Source organism: Pantherophis guttatus, chromosome 8, assembly GCF_059756535.1.
Source record: "Pantherophis guttatus breed Tessera chromosome 8, ASM5975653v1, whole genome shotgun sequence".
Taxonomy (NCBI): domain Eukaryota; kingdom Metazoa; phylum Chordata; class Lepidosauria; order Squamata; family Colubridae; genus Pantherophis; species Pantherophis guttatus.
The window spans coordinates 51,375,088-51,397,333 of NC_142070.1; the positions used below are offsets into that span (position 1 = coordinate 51,375,088).

The following is a 22,246-nucleotide window of genomic DNA, read 5'->3' on the forward strand; positions in this document are numbered from 1 at the left end:
TCCTCCACTGGAGACAATGGATCCCTTCAGCCCCACCCGGGTTACCACAGGTGCCCCCAACACAATTGATGTTGAGCTCACCATGCCCTCCCCAGCCATGCCCATTTGGCCCCCCGAGGTCAAACACAACCCTGATGCAGCCCTCAATGAAATCGACACTCCTGGCATACAAAGTTAGAGGACTGCTTAGTTATAGTGAGATTGTCCAGAAATGCATATCACATTCAAGGTGATATGGTATCTTTGAACAGCCTAAATGTAAACATGAAATAAAAAAACTTGCTTGCCTGAGGGCTATTGTTGGCTGAAATATATACAATATATTTAATATCATAATGGAAATATATATATAATTTTGCTATTGCTTCAAAAAAATCATTGGAAATACATATACCTCACATATTTTACTCATTTGATAACAATGAGTCAGAAGTCAGAAGTTTAGGTCTATGGATTACTATTCTAAACAATAATTTCAACTATACACATGATGATATCATTCATGATCTTTTCATGACTATTCTTGACTATTGAACTATGAGGAGATATAGCATGATCCTCATGCATCTTCTCACATGGTTTTGTTGTAGAGTATCACTAGTTTGGTTATAAATCAAGATCAAGAGATTATAAAGTAATATCTCATGATTTCTGGAAAAAGCAAAGGTTTCAATATCTCACTCAAAAAATTAACTTCTGTGAATGTTAGTCTTTTAAAAATTATCTGCAATAATTAAAGCCTGCCCAATAATTTAGAAAGTTCTCTGGGTGAAGCTCAAATATTAACAGGGACCGAGGACTTACAACACTGAATATATGAAGGAAAATATTTTGGAAACATATGCAAGAAAATAGCCATCATACTGAGATTGCCTGCACTCAGAAATGAAAAGTGTCATTTTTATTTCATACTTTAGTCTTATTTTCACAAAGTGAGGAACAGTAGATATTACACAAAGCCCACTGAAATAAATTGGAGAGTGTACAAAACCTACCCTACTGTATAATGTAATTAAATTACCAGTATAATAGCAAGCTCCTCAAATAAAACTTTATGGCATTTTATGCTTTGTTTGTCACAGTCAAAGTAGTTGAAATGTATTTTTAATCTTAATATTTCACTAAAGCTTAAAAATGAACATCACAAAATTCCAACAGAATATTAAAAGAGACAATTTTTATTATTTAGTGAAAAGAAAACCTTCTTAGTCAGCACAAACCTCAAGTGAGCTTAAGCAAGTATTCCAAAAATAAACTGATACCATATGAAAAAATAAATCACTTTCTTTATCACTGTTAAGCTAGGAGATATTCGGTCAATTTTCTCCTGATATATCAGTGTTATGAAATAATGTTAGACTACCTTTACAGAAAATAATGAATTCTACTATACACACAGAACAAACATATTTTATATCCAGGGCAAATTAATGAAACTTTGATTATTTCATTTTTCATATGAACTTTTATACAGTAACAAGGTTGAGCTGGTGATAGTTATTGTCATCAGCATCATTATCATAATGTTGTGTTTTTTGCAGAAATTTTGTTATTATAGTATGAATTCTTTTATTTGCTGATTTTCCAGGTTCAAGTGTTATATTTTATTATATGAAAATTTCACAAGCAGTTTGATTATCACTTTGGTGCCTTTGTTGATATTCTGCAAACTAACATCCATTCATGCTTCTCTTTCATTTTGTATATATATGGTAGACTTGAGATCCTGCCAAATCTACAGGGAGGCTGGACATACTTGAATGGTCCACTTCAGCAACAGTTGGGCCCACTTGGGTTCCAAAGCAAGATAGGAAAGATCCTGGAAACACTGCTGCACAGTCTTGTGTTGCTTTTGGTTGCAATCTGTAATTTGTCTGAAGTCCTGGACAAGATCATGACTATGCACCCTTCTCCTGACCCCAAGGCTCAACACTCCCTGTGGTTCATGGAGAGGCTGAAAGTATTAAAAATGACCAAGAGAAAGCTAGAGTACTGCTGAGGAAAACAAAGAATGAATCTGACCGAATACAGGTCAGAGCTGCGATTAAGACCTACTTAAATGCAATAGGAGCAGCGAAATATCAATATTTCACTGTACTTACTGCATACACAGCCTGTCGTCCAATGACCCTGTTCAAGGTCACCTGATCCCTACTCAGAAAAGAGGGCATGGATGATCATCTTAAGCATTGCACAGAGAGTTTGTGCAACATCTGATGGATAAAATCACTCACGTTTGTGCTCAATTAGAGTTAAGCATGGTTCACTGATTACTGATCTACTGCCAGGTTAAATTCAAGATATTATCATCTTTAAAGTCCTCCATGACATGGGTCCAGGATATCTGTTGAATCATCTTTCCTCAATGGGATTGGCCCATCCACTTGTGCTGATGGAAGTGGCATACTGCAAAACCCTTCACCCAAGGAATTTAGACTGGTGGGATCCAGAAGATCCTTTTCTGCCAGGGCATCTTAGTTTTGAAATATCTTGTCATAGGAGGTGAGATTCACTTCTCTTGTTTAAGGTAAAGGTAAAGGTTCCCCTCGCACATATGTGCTAGTCATTCCCGACTCTAGGGGGCAGTGCTCATCTCCATTTCAAAGCCGAAGAGCCAGCACTGTCCGAAGACGTTTCCATGGTCATGTGGCTGGCATGACTAGATGCCAAAGGCACATGGAACACTGTTACCTCCCCACCAAAAGTAGTCCCTATTTTTCTACTTCCATTTTTCTTTTACGTGCTTTCGAACTGCTAGGTTGGCAGAAGCTGGGACAAGTAACGGGAGCTCACCCCATTACGCAGCACTAGGGATTCCCCTCTTGTTTAATCTTCAGGAAAAGCCTTAAAATTTGGTTATACTGATTGGCTTGGATTCTGAAGGAGAATGACTGGAGGTGGTTGCTGCAGTAATGCCAAAGGCACCACCATCTCTCTCCTTTTTTTTAGTTTGTTTGAATGTTTTGGTACTTTTAATCTGTTTTTGTATTTATAATTGTTTTTATATTTGCATATTTTATTACACTGCAAACTGTTCAGAGTCACCTTGAACCACGAGATGGGCAGCAAATAAATTTAATAATAATAATATTGGAAGATCTACATCCAATCTTCTTGGCTGCATACAAATACCATTTGTATGCAACCAAGAACTCATTCAACCATAACATACCCCAGACTTAATAATTGTCAATAAGAGAAAACAGTCTAGGTTAGTGGACATGGCAGTACCAGGAGACAGCCGAATAGAATAGAAAGAATTGGAGAAGGTAACAAAATACAAAAACCTGTAAATAGAAATAGAATGACTGTGACAAAAGAAAGCAAAGATGGTATCAATAGTAATAAATGCCTTGGGTGGAATCCCAAAACAACTGCAGCACCATTTGAAAACCACTGATTTTGACAAAATTATCATCAGTCAATCGTGAAAGACAGGTTGACTCTGAACAGCTTACATATTTAACAGCATCAAACATCAAATCTGTTTATCCCAGGTCCTTGGAAAGGACTTAATAGGAGGATAAAAATTGCCAAATCCATCTGGGCAACAAGCCATAATATAAAAGACATCTATATTTTAGTCCTTTCTATGACAGTAGAATATAGGGACGCGGTGGCTCAGTGGCTAAGACGCTGAGCTTGTCGATTGAAAGGTCAGCAGTTCAGCGGTTCGAATCCCTAGTGCCGCGTAACAGTGTGAGCTCCCACTACTTGTCCCCGCTTCTGCCAACCTAGCAGTTCAAAAGCACGTAAAAAATGCAAGTAGAAAAATAGGGACCACCTTTGGTGGGAAGGTAATAGCGTTCCATGTGCCTTTGGCATTTAGTCATGGAGACATCTTCGGACAGTACTGGCTCTTTGGCTTTGAAACAGAGATGAGCACTGCCCCCTAGAATCAGGAACGACTAGCACATATGTGCGAGGGAAACCTTTACCTTTACTTTTTATGACAGTAGAATACTGCTAGAAAATATCAATATATTCTTTTAGTTGCCATTCTTGCACACTATGCAAGCATTATGCCTTACAATATGCAATCTAAAAGTTTAAATACTTAAAGAAGCATAATATTATAATTATCTTTAGTTAACTAAGTACCCAAAGAATAAAACAGGACAAATTAATTTCAGAAATAATGTGCAAGTGGTGATATAACTTTTGCTACTAACTTTATTGCTGTAAGATTAAATACAGAAATATATTTAAATGCTCTGTTTAAATACATAAAATTAATAAGAGGCAGGGGGAGCAATTAGGGTCTATATGCAAAACTACTTACTGAATATTAGTTATTCCTTAATGTTTTTCAACCAACTGGTTGCATTCATAACCAAGATGACTCAGGTATAATGCAAGAGAAAGTTCTTAATGCGTAATTATCGGTGTAATGGAAATTCAAATTTGATTAAATAAATGCATATATAAAACCAAGAATTGAAATTGTCAACAAAAATTTCCTTTTATTCACCTGCCTTTAGTTTAAATTTTTTTATGCATTTTTTAAAAGAATGCCTCAAAGGATTCAGTTACTCCAAATCTCTAGTGTTGACAGAGTTATAGAATGTATTTAGCTAAATTTTGTGCAATGGAATTTTGTACTATCAGATCTGACAATTATATGAAAGGTTTAATTCTCTCCTAGCCAAACATCAGTCTCCTAGTCATGAAGTCTAGACTCCTACGTAGATGAAAAGGTTTTCTGAAAAAGCAGTTTTAGGAAGCCTAGAGAAAACCAGCCTTATGTGATTCACACATAATCCCTCTTTGCTGGTTTTCTTTAGGCTTCCTAAAACTGCTTTTTCAGAAAACCTTTTCATCTGAGTAATTGTTGCCAACTTTTATTTATTTATTTTCACCTGTTCGTAGTGTTGTTGTGTTTTTATTTTTGTAATGAGTTTGTTTTGCATTGCATTTTTATGTGAGCCTTTCATTTCTTTTTATTGTGTGGTATGTTAAATAAATAAGACTAAGCCAACTAGTTATCAGTCTAGTCTGTAAAGCACTGAGTACTAAAAGTAATATACAGATAAGGGAAAAATATATTTAAAAAAGAACATTATTCTGTATAGATGGAATGATATTTGGAAATGATCTTGAGGAGATTGCATAGCCCAAAGCTGCATAGTGAGTGGAGCAAGAGTTTCAGGAGAGACCCTACCTATGTTATCAGGCTGTAAAGCTAACAGTGGAAAACTGTACTTTCAAACTTGCAAGATTCTGTTAATATAGCTTCAGAATGAAGTTGAATTAGCTTATCTGGCCATTTTTCCTGTTTGGTAAGGCTGTCTCAAGTACTAGGATAGTAAAGTTGAAACTTAGGAGATTGCGTAGCTAAATGTTTGTACAGTAGTTGGACTGGATACCTGGTTTTTCTTGTTATATAGATTTGAATGTATTTATATTACTACATAATCACCATAGTCACCAGGAGTAACTAACAATATAGACTAGACATCAATATATTTTTTAAAAAATTAAATAATGCAGATATACTGTGATAAGAACTGCATGTATCATCATGTGTTCCCATGAAGTGTTGTGGCTTTTGTTAGGTATTTAGGTATTAGGCAGTTTAGGTATTATGGATCTGGGACTACATATATTGTTGCCCATGTTTCTTTTTTAATGGTTTTATTTGCTGTTGACCACTCAGAGTCACTCAGTCAGAGTCAGTTGGTGGCAGGGATGGGTTCTACTTACCTTTACTACCAGTTCGCAGCTCACAAGGCACCTGAAGGCAGGACAAGAAGCAATGGATGGAAACTAATCAAGGAGACAACCAACCCAGCAGAGAAATTTCCTGACATAGAACAATTAATCGTGGAACACCTTGCTTCCAGACTAGAAGACCTCAAAGGTCTCTTCTGTCAGGGAAATACTTTAAGAGCTGACCAGCTGCTACAATGATATAAGGCAGGGAATGAGTCAGCAAGATTTTTGGGCTGATATGACTTTAAAAGGCTGTATATATGAGAGAGGCCCTGTGAGGGTGTCTCTCTCTCCATATGTGCTTCCATGCTATAGTTGATGATTGATTGCCTGACTTTGCCTAGTACGTGTATGTATATATTCCTTGTAGATAAACCACTATATGAAAGACAAGCCTCTGTTTACTGTATTTTGCTCCTGAGTTGCCTCAAAATAGTAGCACTGGGCTCTGGCATCTTCCAACTCTGTTATTCTATTATTGTGTTATTCTACTTACTCTAATAACAACTCACAGCAAAATTAATTGAAGGACATACTTTTAAAATATCTAAAGCCCACTAAATCAATCCATAGCAGTGACATTAACTTGGTTTACATATCTGTAAATTAATGAAAATTTATATTTTATCCACAGATATTTGATCATTTTCAGAAACAGTCTCCAAAGCATTTCATATAATTTTTCAACACAATAATGAAATGCTAACATAATTCAAATATTGGATGTTATGCTAATACATACCACAGTACTTGCAAAATGTGAAAACTAGCTATTCAGACAAGATCTCATGAGAGGTACAATTTTTCTCTCTCAACTGGAGGTGACTTTCATAGAAAATAGAATATCTTTTTTTGACACACACCCAGGCATTCTAGATAATAATTTTTTATATATCATAAAATATTAGTCTTTGCAGAGTTTAACGAACAGCCTTAAAATTAAATAAGGAATACATAAGATGATAAATAAGGCAGATTAATTAATTTTAGAGCATATGTATTTATTTGGTAGAAGGATATGTAATGGAAAATCAGCATCATTCAAAGGAAGAACTCAGTTCATACTGTAAATTAGCCAAGATCATGGTTTTCACAGCCACATTTTCAAAGAAATAAAATCCCATGTTGAGAAAGTATTTAATTAAAACATGTGTCTTTTAAATAAAAAGAAGTTCAGAGGCTTTGCAGTTAAGATTCCCTGAGTGCATAGAAGAAATTTGATTAAAAAGAAAAGCTACACCAATCTTTCTCATGTCTTTAAATTATAGCTATTTTATATATGGAAAAAGCAATAGTGTGAATAATCATACATTTAGTCTATAGCCTTCAATAAAAAGACTTTCATTCAGCAACACATTAATGTACACATATGAATACATGTATGCACTTGCATTAGAAACCTTCATTTTTTGCTATACAATGTATCATCATTAAAATTCAATCATGTAACTGGCCTGATTAATTTCTCGGTTAATTTTGTTATATTTAAATACTTCTTTCTCTCAAACAGTCACTCCCTCAAGACAGTCACTCCCTCAAGATCTGAGGAAATATTCTGCTTCCTTGTTCAAATTAATTTTTTCTAAGAGTAAATTGCGATGTAAATTGCATGAGTGATTCTGAACTAGCAAGTCACACTTGTTTCAATTTAAATGACCATGCAAAGAGAGTATAATTCTATAAACAGTGGGACCTGACCTGCCAACAGGCATTTGAGATGACAAAAGGCTGTTCCGGATCCGGGTGTTTTAAGACAGGTTCTTTCGCGAACAGTCCTTTTAGCATCTCAAATGCCTGTTGGCAGGTCAGGTCCCACTGTAGGGGTTGTCCCGGGCGAGGTTTCATCGCTGGGCTTCCTGTCTTTAGGAGGTCCGTCAAAGGTTTGGCAATCTTCGCGAACGAGGGGATGAATTGTCTGTAGAAATTCGCAAAGCCTAGAAAACTTTGCAGTTGTCTGCGGGTGCGAGGGGGCTGCCATTGTAGAACTGATTGGACCTTGGCTGGGTCCATCTCTATCCCCTCATTTGATACTCGGTAGCCCAGGTAGTCTAGCCGTGATTGGTGGAAATCGCATTTTGGCAGTTTGACATATAGGTTTGCCCGTAGCAGTTTTTTCAGTACTTGGCGGACGAGGGGTATGTGTTTGTCTATGGTCTCCGTGTAGATAAGAATATCATCCAGGTAGACGAGGACCCCTTTGTAAAGGTGTTCATGTAAGACTTCGTTTATTAACTGCATGAATACTGCCGGGGCTCCTTGCAATCCAAAAGGCATTACTTTAAACTGGAAACTACCCAGGGGGCAGTTGAATGCTGTTTTCCAAAAACTCTTCCCTTAACTAGGGGCGACTTGATGGAGCTGAGCATTTACTGGCCGGATGCCCTTCCTGACACCACGTGGTGTTCGCAGCAGACATTTTTTGTCTTTGCGCCCAGGGTAAGAGAAACATCTGCCGCTACCTAGGATTGAACTCTCAACCTTCCGAACGGGAGGCGATTAGCTTCACCGCTAGGCCACCACGCCGCTCGATGTCAGCGTTCCAAATTAGGCTCTCTTCCAGCGCTGACATAACAAGATGAACTTTTACCTAGTTTTGTATGTACAGATAGTGTTTCCTGGAAGACGAGGGTGGGGGCTACATTCCTGTGAAAAGAACGTGCCGGGAGGTAGAGATGGATTTGCATGATGGCCAATGGGACATTGGGGTTGGAGAGCGGAAGACAAGGCAGCACCTCCCCACCCCAGGATGAGAGACGAGGCAGAGGACTACCAACACCAAGGCTGGCCCTCCAGAGCTCAGCACAGAGAGGAGAGGGCAGAGAGGGAGGAACCACCCCAGTTCAGAGGGAAGTTCGATGGTGACCCAGACAACCTCGCCCAATTCCTCGATTCAGCTGAGATATACATAGAGCGGTTCGGACACCTCTACCCTTTCCCCAGAGCCCTAGTGAATGCTATCTCGGAAGGGCTGGAGGGAGAAGCAAAGAGGTGGTCAGCATCACTCTACAAATACAGGGCCCCCCAGCTACAAAATGCGGATGGGTTCTTGCAACTATTGAGAGCCCGTTATGAGGAGGAGGAGGAGGACCCCTATGTGGAAGACGAGCTCAGAAACCTAATGCAGAGGGGGAAGCCTATCAGAGAGCATATCCGTGAATTCAGGAGAGTCATTGGGACACTGCCTCCCCTACCAGAGCGATTGCTGGTGTATTTTTTTAGAACAAGCCTAGATAAAAGAATTTCCCAAGTGACTGCCTATCGTGACATCCCAAACCGACTCGCTGAATGGTTCCGGGTAGCGATAAAAGTCGACAGAGGGCTGCGGGCGAGTGACACGTCAAAACCACCAGAGGAAAAGGAGAGAGGCCGACCAGACCAGGGGCCACTCAACAGACGAGAAACCCCAACATCACAGCCCTCCTACAGACCAACTGCCCCACGGAGCCCACTGAAATGCTACAGATGTGGAGGAAGCGGCCACATAGCAGCAAGATGTGGAACGCCTAGACCGGGACCAGCTCCACCGCCCAAAGCACGACCGGAACGAGGGCCCAAGCGCGTCACCCACACTACCGCGGGAAGCTCCCCAAATCCCTGAGTTTTTTGCTCATCTGACCGAAACCAGAGGAATCCCAGTGGAGGGAGATCAGTCCCCCGAACCCTATGACACGGAAGACGAAGGCGAGGATGACCCGATGGTGAGTGGACCCGTCCATCCTTTTCTTTTCCCCATACGCCTAACAGCCCCCAAAACAGGGGCCCAAGAGACTTTCCAAGCCCTAATAGACTCGGGTAGCACACGGTGCCTAATCAACCTACCCACAGTTCTAAAATTGGGAATCCGAGCTAAACAGCTCAAACAACCAATTCGCTTCGAGCAAGTTGATGGGTCCCTAGTGGGAGGAATGTACACCACACACTTGACTGAACCCATGAGACTAATCTTGTTGTGTTTTCCCTATGGGATAGGTGATGTCGCAGAAGTGAAGGGAGAGGGGCCGGATGTCAGCGTTCCAAATTAGGCTCTCTTCCAGCGCTGACATAACAAGATGAACTTTTACCTAGTTTTGTATGTACAGATAGTGTTTCCTGGGAGACGAGGGTGGGGGCTACATTCCTGTGAAAAGAACGTGCCGGGAGGTAGAGATGGATTTGCATGATGGCCAATGGGACATTGGGGTTGGAGAGCGGAAGAGGAGGGGGTTGGAAGGAGGGGCCAGTTTGGCTGCAAAAATGAAATCAGGATTGTCGGCTTTTTATGTTCTTAAATAGTGATCTGCTCTCACTAACAATATATGCTCACTAACAATATATGCTACTGACTACATGTGCTGATTGGGATAGAATGGCACCAAATCCCTTAAGTGCACCAAGGGTGTTTCTTGTTAAAACTTTTAATGATCTCATGATGATTCAACCAAGTGATGAGTTTACATTGTATATTTAAACTTCATTCACATATAAGAACCCTTCACTGAAACTGACATCCCTTATATGGAAATTTTTATCAGTGTATATTACCTGCATATATCAGTACATGTACAGAGTAGAGTCACTTTTCCTACTACCTTCATCCCAAGATGTCAGGAAAGTATTTTCCCTAAAGATAAGGAATGTGGGTACAAGTAGATACCAGTTGTTGTGGCGAGCTGACATTATATGTCTATCACAACCTTTGTTCATACTGGGAGATGAGAGATAAAAGAACCAAATATAAACTTGCTTTTTACATACTTTGAGATATTATTGCATTCCACTTCTGCAAACCATATGATTAATGGAAAGAATATTAATAAGATGAAATGAAAACTATTCAAATTCCAGTTGAAGAGCAATATTAATCATATTTGGAATATTCTTTCCAGGCCTTTCCAATTAGGAATTCTGGAAGGTGTAATACTAAAAACATCTGAAGGATGCCAGTTTGGGGAAAAAGCCTTAGACCATGCTTATTTAATTAAACTTATCAGGAAGATGATTTTTCAATACACATAGCTATATAGTTGCATTTATTAATCTATAGCAAGATTCTTATTCTGATACTTGAAGGAGTGGCTTATTCTATAGTAGAAAAATCCCCGTGCTGTGCTTTTAAAAGCACAAAACTATAGAAATTTACATAAAATCAAAATAACAAGTTGTATATGCTCAGACAATATAACAGCTAATTTAGACATAAAATTATAGTTTTTCCATATATAAGGGACTGCGAATAGGACCAAAGTTAAACAGTATATTTTTATCCCCGCAAATATATTCCTGCAAATTATAAATATTAGATTAGACACAGGGGTCTCTCTCCAGCAAAACTGAGTACAACAGAAAATTCTTGCTAATGAATATAAACAATAATTTGTGCTCTTGTGAAATAAAGCACAAATGTGCTAAAGCTGCTTACTCTGTGGTAAAATCACACAGATACATAATGTATTTCAAAATTTTGCACTTTATAGATTTTTAGACTCACCGCAAGATAATTCTGAAGCTTCTTGGATGAGAAGCAAAAAGTTCTTCCTTAAGGGAAAAAATATAGTCCAGTTGCCTTTTGAAAAAACACTTTTGAGACAACCATGACCTGGATGACTGAGAATCTCTACAGACCACATATAAATTGTGTATCTCAACTGACGATATAAATCAAGCTTCCTAAATCCAATATACTGCAAGTGCACTACAAATCTCCTACCAAATTCCCAAAGAAATATGGCAAAGCTTTTAACTTTATCTCCTAACCATATTTCTAACAAGCTTCCGCATATCTGATGATGTCATCAGTAATAATGAAAGCAGTAGTTTTACCTGGATGAGAACATGACCATGGAGCAGAATACAAAACTTTCATCAGCAATGTTTTTATAAAAGGACACAGACTAACAGTTGGAAGGGACCTTGGAAGTCTTCTAGTCCAATCCGCTGCTCAAGCAGGAGAGCCTATATCATTTCAGACTAAAATAGCTGTCCAATCTCTCTTTAAAAGCTTCCAGTGATAGAGCATTCACAATTTCTGAAGACAAGCTATTCCACTGATTTATTGTTCTGTCAGGAAATTTCTCCTTAGTTCTAGGCTGCCCCTTCTTGGTTAGTTTCCAACCATTGCTTCCTGATTTGCCTTCTGGTACTTCAGAGAATAGATCGATCCCTTCTTTCTTCTTTGTGGCAGCCCTTCAAATATTAAAACACTGCTATCATGTCACACCTAATCCTTCTTTTCACTAGACTAGACATATTCAATTCCTGCAACCATTCTTCATATGTTTTAGTTTCCCTCAAATCATCTTTACTGGTTTTGTCCGCACTCTTTCCAGAGTCTCTTTATCTTTTTTTATAATAAGGTGACTAAAACTGGATGCAATATTCTAAGTGTGGTCTCACCAAGACCTTATAAAATAGTACTAACACTTCATGTGATCTTGATTCTATCCTTCTGTTAATGCAGCCTAGGACTTCATTGGGGTTTTTTTGGTGGCTGTAGGACACTGTGGCTCATATTTAAATAACTGTCTACTAGGATTCCAAAATCCCTTTCGCAATTATTGCTATTGAGCCAAATTTCACTTAATCTGTACCTGTACATTTGGTTTTTCTTGCATAAGTGTAGGACCTAATTTTCTCTACATTTAATTTCAATTTGTTAAACAGCGCTCAGTATTCAAGTCTGTCAAGATCCATCTGGATCTTGATCCTGTCTTCCAGGATACGGCTATTCCTGCTAGCTTGGTATTCATCTGCAAATTTGATGAGTTCCCTTTTTATTCCCTCATTCTAATTTAAGCATTCAGAAGATAACACTGGTCTCTTTTTTCTAAAGAAGTATTTTAAACAAGCATCTAGCAATACAGGGGAAGGGATAATAAATACTAGCACTTTTTCTATAATACTTGAATTGTGGAAAAACAAACAGGATATCTGAAAGGTGGAAGACTTACATGTGAATTGATTCCAAGAAGAAATGTGAAATCCAAAGGAGATATATATACTTAACATCTGCATAGGGTGGAATATTTTAAAGTAACTTTTTCATTGAGACAGCAACTTGTGTGGCAAAATATTTTTATCCATATTAGTTGCAGTCTTGGGCCTTCTTTATACTTTATGGATATAAAGATTTTTATCCAACTGGGCAAGGGAGGTACGGTTCAACTTTTTTCTTCCAATATGCTAGCGACTTGGACCCAACATCTTTGTCACCACTCCAGCCATTAATGGGTATTAAGAACTTGAAATCTACTTGATTGGAATTTTTATTTCATTGATGGAAAGCCATTGGATAGGTTAAGTCCATTTTCCTTCATTTCCTTTTCCTAAGAAGCCTCAAATATTGTTTCTGCAATTTTATGGAAAATATTCAACCCTGAAGAATCAATTTTATGATGGTAGGGAAAAGTAGACAGAAGTCAGCAAAGCTTTTCTTCATTTTATATCCATTTAGCAGAAAAAGTATGTTGGATCAAACATTTTCAGATAAGAAAAGAATCCCTTTTCACAGGTACTGGGATTATCCAAATCAGAAATGTTGTGTTCAGTTTCTCTAATATGGTTCTGATAGAAATTAAACTATCTGAAGAAAAAAAAAATTCTCCTTAGAAAAAATTATCATTGGTCCTTTTTTATTACAAATAATTCGCTAAACAATCATTTTAAAATGTATGTTTTAATTTACATTGTTTCTAATATAAGGAATTTTTAAACCCGGTTTTTCCTAATGCATATAGCTCTTAATGTAAATCCCCTAAAATAATTTAAATATTCCATGTAGCTTTCCCTTTAATTGTTCTTTTGCACATATACACATATTACAACCAAGGTTCATTTTTCAGGTGCATCTCTCATAAGCAGTGAGTGTATTTAATCACACACATGCACAAAAAGATACTACTCAGTTTTGTTCATGACATTGTGAATCCTCTGTCCCATATCTTGCAAATCCAACTCTATAGAAAACTGGTTGAGTTTTTTTATACAGCCTCCTTCAATCACAAGCATATTTTGGAATAGTTAGCACACAAAAGTAGGCTAGCTGAAATTACATTCTATTGTAACATTTTAAATATCTTTTGTATGCTACTGAAGAGCTTGATGGAATAAATATAATAAAAACTCATTAAAATGCACTGGAAGAATATTTTCAAGGTTACCCAGCTATTATTAAGAATGACTGCCAGGTTAACCAAAAGGAAAGGGAAAAAACAAGGGAAAAAAGAGTTCTTGCTAAAACATAAAAAAATAACACTATTATGAAAAATCACCCAATATTTTGTCAATGTCTAGGGAATACGCTAGGCAAAGATTTACTAGGGTATTTAAGATCGATATATGAAGGTTTCAATATAAAGACAAAATAAAGGAAAACTAATGGTAAAACATATAAAAATATTCAAGTGTATATATTAAATTGATAATGTTATGAAATAAAAGTAATAACACAGTCTTAGTTTGATATTTTAGAGTCTAACAAAAATTAGTAGTTACAGAGAAAGGAGAAAAAATTGATCAGTCCAAAATTTGATCTTTTCTACTAATATTGTAATTTTACTGACAAATTTTTTTTTATCAGATTACTGTTGTGTTATTTTAAAAATACAGTTATATGTTACAGATTCTTTTCTTTGAGATTACTTGCCTCTGAACTTTTCACTCAGTACATTTAATTACAAAAATTCTGTCAAAATGAATAGGTAAAGGTTTAACACTTAATGCATGTTAAATTGGTCCAGTTTAAGGACAGTACATTTACTAGCTTGTTTTTCATCACAGTTTAGGCATGTACCTTCAAAAGCAAAGTATATATATGTGTTTACATACACATACACACATAGGCATATATAGTCTACAGTAAGAAGAACTACTTCTTCAACATTCATTGGGTCTTAAACTAACACACAAGAAAACAGTTGCATCTCACACCTACTCCCATTAAAGGCGTTGTTATACTGTACAGAAATTTATTCAGGACTCCTAAAGCTAGTACATTGAATATGGAGGCAGAAAACTATCCCAGATCTTATAATAGGAGAACAATTGTTGCTTATCATCCCAAATAGTATCCCTTGCTTTAAAGCAAATCCCTTGCTTTAAGCAACATAAACAAGAGAGCATAAGATAAGATCTTCTAACTTATATATGTGAGAGCAGGAAGAGGTGTCCTGCTAGATCACAGGTGTCAAACTCAATCGTATCATGTGATATCATGTGAAATATCACATTTTTTCCCCTCATGGAACTGGGATGGGTGTAGCCTGTGTGTGACGCATCCGACCAATGGGCAGCCAGTTTAACACCCCTGTGCTAGATGTTTAAGAACCAGCTCATCCAAATCTATTGATGCCACTGTGCTGCAGGGTGAGCTGTGGAACAGCTGACTTGTGTACAAGGTGTTGAGACTTTGTGCACCTCTGTTGTTAACGGTTCCCAAAAATTCAGAAAATTTTCTCACAAGCCAGTGCAAGTGACCTCCAGTACATCTCTGAAGTTAGATCATCTCACTCACTTTTCCCAAACCATTTCGCTTCTTGGATGAGAAGCGAAATGTCTTCAAGCAAAACCAAAAAGTCCAATTGCCTTTTGCAAAAGCATCTTTATATTTCCATTATAGAACCATTATATTTCTAATAGAGTTCAATTGCCATGATGTGCAATTGCCATGATGTGCAATTAGAAAGGTTTGTCTAATATCTTCAAATGTCATTTTTCTGGTTAAGGCATAATTCACATAAAGGCAGCCCAATTGGATTGGATAACATGTTTTCCATCATGGCTAACCAACACTTACAGGAACCCACTCACTCATATGGACATAGCTGTATTCACCCAGATTTTGCTCTCTTCCAACTGAGTAATGATACTCAAAAAGTATTTTCAGTTTGTTTTGTTTGTATTGTTTGAAGACTTGTGAAAAGCAGGTTCAGATTGTTTGAAAAGAGATGTGGGTTGTCAAAAGGAAATGTTTCAAAGGCTCCATCTTAAGGGCTTGCTATAAATCTGCCTGGGAATTTACTTCTTTATTTTCAAGATTATTATTTTTTTTTACCCTGAGCAGTATTAAAAATTGATTTCTGAAATCTGTGTATCTCTTGCTTTTTCTATTTGTCAACTATGTGAGGTTTGGCTACATATTATCTCTGGACCCAAGATTTCTATTTACTTAGGTTCAGGTAATAAACATTGATAATCTTGCATCTACAAAATAGTTTAAATGAAGGTATTTAAGCCATCATCATTTTCCTTTGCCAGAAAATTCTGTAATTATATAAACAATATTTTATTTCCTTGGATCTACTTCAGATTAATTTCATTGGATAATATGAGTGTTAGCAAGGAGACATGTATTTACCAATATGCTTCATTATTTCTTCTGTTACTTCAGTATTTTTAAATATAAAGATTCAAATGCTTGTCCTGAAAACCTGCCTGGATAAGTTTGGTTGTTGTTGTTGTTTTCTTTGTATTTTCCTTCCCTACCACATGTTGATCTATTTACAGTTTTCACATGCAGCAGAAACATAAGTTTATATCAAATCTACTGTGCTACTGGACTATATTAAAAATTCCCAAAAAACTTTAGCTACCAGCCTTTTCCCCTAAAGAATATATAATGATTATTCCCAATTCTATCTCATAAGAACAAATTTTATGTTTCTTTATTTTATTTATTTCATTCAAATCCGTGGCTGCCCAAATGCTCAATGACTCCAGGCAGCTTACAAACAAAAGAAATTACAATACATACGTAAAAAGAGACCAGCAGAACTAACAACCCATTTTAAAGTAGACCACACTAAACTAAATTAAACTAAAAGGAGTTCCACAACTGCTCTGTTTTAAGGGCTGGGAGAATAACCAGGTTTTAATTAATTTACAGAATGTCATGAGGAAAGTAGCCATATAAATCTCTGGGAGCACATCTTGGATCCCACAAGATATCATTGTATCTTGTGGGATCCATTGTAACTCAGGAGTACACCATGCCCAAAAGGACTTTAAAGGTGATAACTATCTCCTAGAAGCCAACAAGTAATCATGGCAATGGGATTGTGGGACAATAACACACCCTGCCTATACTACTGTATTCTGTACCAACTGCTACTAATTTTTGTTGTGGATAGTGTAACACTTCAAATTTTATTTAAACTGATCCTCTGTTTCAAATATATTCAATCACAAAAAACCCAGTATGGAAAACCAGCATTGATCTTTGTTTTCATTTTCATACAAATTTTCATAAACAAGTTTTGTATTAATTTTTGCTACTGTTTCCCTTGGTATATTATGTTATTATTTTGATACAAAAATTACTGCCAGCCCATTTTAATGCTTATTTGATCCAATTTATGCATTTTAATGTCTTTTTCTTTGAGAACTGCATGACAACAGTATAACTATCTTCTAATTTTCGCATTGTTAGCAGAAATCAATTTAGTTCCCATCTAAATATTATCTCCTGTTCAAGTCCTGAAACATCCTTTAGTTAAGTTGAATGGTATTGTTTTTTTGACTGAGTGTTCTGAATATTTGTGGTCACATGCAAACTTATCTATCTCCCATCATACTATATAATTTCCTGAGCTATTAGTCCAGCATCAATGTTTTGTGTATGCCAACGTTTCCTTCTTTCTATAGTTTTTTTACTACCCTGTTTTTCCCAAAATAAGACATCCCCTGATAATAAGCCCAATCGGGCTTTTGAGTGAATGGCAATAAGGCCAAGCACTTATTTCAGGGTTCAAAAAAATATAAGACAGGGTCTTATTTTCGGGGAAACACGGTACTTGTAAATTACTTCCATTGCATCCCATCTTCATGTCTGTTGACGTTTCCAAGAACTTCAAATGTTAGTGTGGCAAGGCTTCCCTTTGCAGAAGCCAGGCTGATATGGCTCTAACATGGTTTCCACTATTTTCTAACTTTTCACTAAATCATTCAACACAGATGTCACACTAATGGCCCTATGATTTCCTGACTCTCCCCTGACTGTTGAGTCAGGAAAACATTGAGCAAGGCTGAAAGAAAGTTATAACAGCTATTTTCCAATCTTTTAGTAAAGAGTCTGCCTTTAGAGATAAGATGCAGAGATGATTACAAAACAAATGAAACTCTGAAATTGTTTCCAATTTATTTCACAAATGCTGGGTACATGTCACTAGGATATGATCACTTTTATTTTTAATGCATCACTTAAATCTATACAATTACATCATACTATTACAAAGTGTTAATTCTTCAAATGCTTCCAAAGCAATTTTGGGGCAGGTTGTGACATTTTCAGAAGGATGGAAAGAAATCAAAAGAATTTGTTCAGTTACCAGCCAGTCCCATTACCCTCCTTGAATAACCTTTCTACATGTTAATTGTCTGATTCACCCCCTCCACTCTACCCTGGCCATTTTGCTGTTTCTGATTAATTTAAGAATCAATCTCTCTGTGATTTTAACATTATCTGGTTTACATAATCCAGTATCAGTTCACACATGCATTTCATCCAATGAATAATTTCAATATATAATACATAAATAAAAATATTGACATTCTGCAACCATTCAAAGGAGAGCCCTGCAGAAGTTATCTGTTCACATTTCAGCCTAAATCTTCTTTGTTGCATACATATGCCTGTTTAGAAGATCTACAGTGTTCAATATGTCCTACTTTTAAGCAACCAAGTAGAGGATTGCGGCGTTCATATGTACATTTTGTTCTGTGATAAAGTTGGAAGGCATACTGAAATGAAAAATATTCTTAAAATTTTAGTCAGCATGTCAGAAATCCAGAGAAGTTACAATGTCTGAATATTAATATTAGTTATAATACAGTATATATCAGGTTTGATCTCTAGAACAGTTGTGTCAGTGTTGATATGCCCACTAAATCTATCTGATTTCAATTTTGTTAATTATAAACCATATATAATTTAGACAACAGATAACATATTACCAGTCCTTTCACATGCTGTTTTACACTGCAATCACATACACATTTTCTCAAATCAGTATACTGAAATATACCGATTTCAATCAGACTTACTTCTGATTAAAATCTGATTAAGTAACCAGGTAAATGGTTGTAGGATTACATATTTCAGTAGAAACCCACAATGTGCTTGATTCAGTATCTTATAGCATGCTCTTAACTAAAATTGCAAAGCTGTATTCTGCAATGTAGTCTTAGGAGAAAAAAAACTTTTTATAGAGCTGAGATTCAAAATAGGCCTATTTAAGTGCACTTTAATGTTTAAATAATTATCATCCCACTCAACTAAAATGACAACAGTTCAGAAAATGTTGGCACCATAATCTGACAGACATTTTCCTGAAATTAAAATATAAATAAATTATGTTATGTAAATACCTAGGGTCTAAGAAGCCAAATCTCATTACTTGCACTCCTACAAAGTAGGTCACATGAAACTAATAATTTGTCACGGAAAATATATATCTTACAGATAGAAATGTGCATTGCTACATCTTATTTGATTCCTGCTTGCTACAATAAATATCTATCTGCACAACTGAAGTAGAGTTTTCTGAGCATATACTTTGTGCCAGGTTAAATTCTTATTTTTTTTTCTTGCTTTAATATCAAATCAATAAACCATGATAATGCATATTCTAAAAATCTCATTAACCCTGATTTCTCCAAGTATATTGCTGCAATTTATTCATGGAAACTTCAAAACATCAACAGACAGAATAACAAGAGTTGGAAAGGTCTTCTAGTCATCCCTATACTGGGCCGGACTACAACTCCAGTCAAATGAAATGATGGTATCTGGTGTATCCAATACAACGTCCCTCATTTTCATTCATGACTCTTTTTTAAAAAATGCTGTGTTTATTGGTCAGACATTTATTTTTTAGGAAGCAGAGTAATGAATAGTCTGATGGGACATATTTTTATGGTTGTGATAGGGCTTCTCTTATGATTAGACTTTAGATAAATCTAATTTAGAGTTCTGGTATAAATATTTCTTCTGGTCAGGGTTATACTTTCCAATGCAATTCTAGATATATTTAGTATAAGCTGCAGCAGAACGTACTGCATAGGATTGGGCTGACAGTTGATTAGAAATTAAAAATATATGATATTTAGAAGACATTCAGAATTGTAGTTCATACTCTTAGACTGTCTTAAACCAATATTTCTAAATTCTGTCCAGCTTTCTCTAATGGGTAATGAAGACAGGAGTTGTAAACCAGCACACCTGAAGGGCAACAACTGTCAGAAAGAACACAACTTAAAAATCAGTTTTAAAGTTATTACTGTATTACTATATCACTATATTTATTTATATTCTTATGTAATGAACCAGACTTCTGTATTCACACATATACACACATACATATTTTATCATATTTATTAGGAAATTAGCACTACTCAGCAAGAGTTATTTCCAAGTAAACATCCTATGTTTGCTTTAAAATACTTATAAATCTTGAATGTAATCTTAAAAAACACCTCGTAAAAAACCTGATTGCTTATAAAAGTAAAACTTTTTAGATAGTACCATGTTTTAGAACACTTTAAAATTGAATTTATTACTGGCAGATATATGTATTCAGTCAATGTTGGCAGCATACTATCAATCACCAATCTGATATGCAGGTTGTACCTCTTATTGACCAAAATAATCTATGATCATGTAATATGTGGAAGAATAGTACACTTGAGTAATAATTCTTGAAATTAAATATATTAATATAACTATTTATATGGTGATAGCGTCTTGTTTTGATATAAAATATAATTATATTTTATCATCTCTGTGCTTAAAGTTGTTTTAAAATCTAAAGAGAACATTCTGCAGTTAATATTGTTCTGGTATTGTAATAACACCTTTTTATCTATTAGAAACAATTTAAACTTTTGCATAAAATAACTCTCTAAAAGGTACCTACTTTAATGCATTTCTTATTTGGGTTTACACATCAAAGCTATGCTTCATAAACTGAAAATTATGCCAAAAATTAATCTCAGATAATGAAGAGAATCATATACTAGATGTACTTAAGAGAACATTATAACATCAAGAAAATAGAATAGTCATAAACAATGTGTGTGTATTTCTATATGCATGCCTACAAACATACTTTTCTGTGTAGTGTCACAGCAACAATAGTGTGTGACGAAAAACCTTATAAATGGAAATAAAGCAATTGAATACCAAAGAGACAAAATTCATTTCTAGCAGGAAAAAACAGAATATTCTGAACAGAAAGATTAGGCTGCAATATATTTAAAATCAAATCCCACTGAAGTTTACAAAGAAGAGGATTTTTTGCAATGAAATGAACAACCAACTTGCAAGTTGACTTATTTCTTTGGAACAGTTCAAGAAGACAGAAAGGAATCCTAATATGTTTTATTCAATTAAAAAAAAAACTAATAAGGATCATTATACCACTTCAAAAAACTATGATATTATTGATCAATGTATAATTACATTATATAATTATATTTATATTGTAATATCAGCTTTAAGCTGCATTCTACAAGCTTCAACAGATTTCTAGACAAAAAAATACAGCCAAGCATGCATATATTTACTTTATAAACTTTGAGTTCTACCTGAAACAATATGTTATGACTTATGAGAAACAGAATTAATGGATCTGATGCTCATGATTCAGATATTATACTTAGGCAGCAGTTCTACAATCTTGTTTTCTATCTCATCCCATCATTATTCTTCTAGTTCATTATAATCAATAGTGAAGCCTCTGCCTCACAGGCTCCCTAGAGTGGATTCAGTATTCCCACAACAAAAGATTCAAATTTAAAGGATGCATCATTGCTAAGAGCCATCCCAGCTTTTTATAGCAGCTAAACAGACGCTTTCACTCCCCACTTAACACACAAACAATTTGCTTTGCTGCCGGCCACTTTTGATCACATTTGTTTCACTTACCTGCTGTTCTCCCAGCACTGTAGATTTCATAAAATGTTTTTCCCTATACAGAGACCAGAGTCCAATATTTGGCAGGAATATTAGAGTCACCAGGAATAGCAGTGTCATTTGCAGAAATCTTTTCTGTTTTCTCTTCATGACAAAAAATAGAGAGCAGAGAATAAGCAAGATAAATTGATATTCTCCTCTCCTTTTGTAATTGCAGTGTTTTCTTCCCTTTTTTCTCACACAAATTCACCCCAAAATCCTGAACTGAAACTTCAATTCCACTATCAGTTCAATCTCCACTTCATGGGGGCAGCAATTGGTAACCTACGGATCCAAGGCAAAAAACAGAATTACATCAGCTAATCTCTGGAACCATCACCGAGCTTCAGCCCACTCCATCATTCAAGGAAGACCCAAAAACCCATGGATCAGTTCCATTTTCCCTCCTTCATTCACATAAACCATCAGAGGAAAAGGATGGGCTGAGCACACCAGCCAAATGATTGCTAGGGAGTACAACAATCCCGACTGCTGCTGGTGACCAGAAGTTACAGAGGGCAACTGGGGAAAGAGTTGAGGGCAATGTGACCAATTCTTCAGAGAACAGCAGCAGAATTTGGGGACGGTGGGAATAAACAAGGAGCACCTGGC

The 22,246-nt window shown here is 36.1% G+C and overlaps 1 protein-coding gene across 5 annotated transcripts in view; it reads right to left on the reverse strand.

Moving 5' to 3' along the window:
* GALNTL6 (polypeptide N-acetylgalactosaminyltransferase like 6) overlaps positions 1 to 22,246 on the reverse strand; it is a 927,557-nt gene that overhangs the window by 902,877 nt on the left and 2,434 nt on the right. For all 5 annotated transcript variants that reach the window (XM_034401355.2, XM_034401356.3, XM_034401354.3 and 2 more), the window contains exon 2: positions 21,608 to 21,919. In XM_034401355.2, the coding sequence (XP_034257246.1) occupies positions 21,608 to 21,745 (138 nt within the window). In that variant the 5' untranslated portion in view covers positions 21,746 to 21,919. The remainder of the gene's footprint in view (positions 1 to 21,607; positions 21,920 to 22,246) is intronic.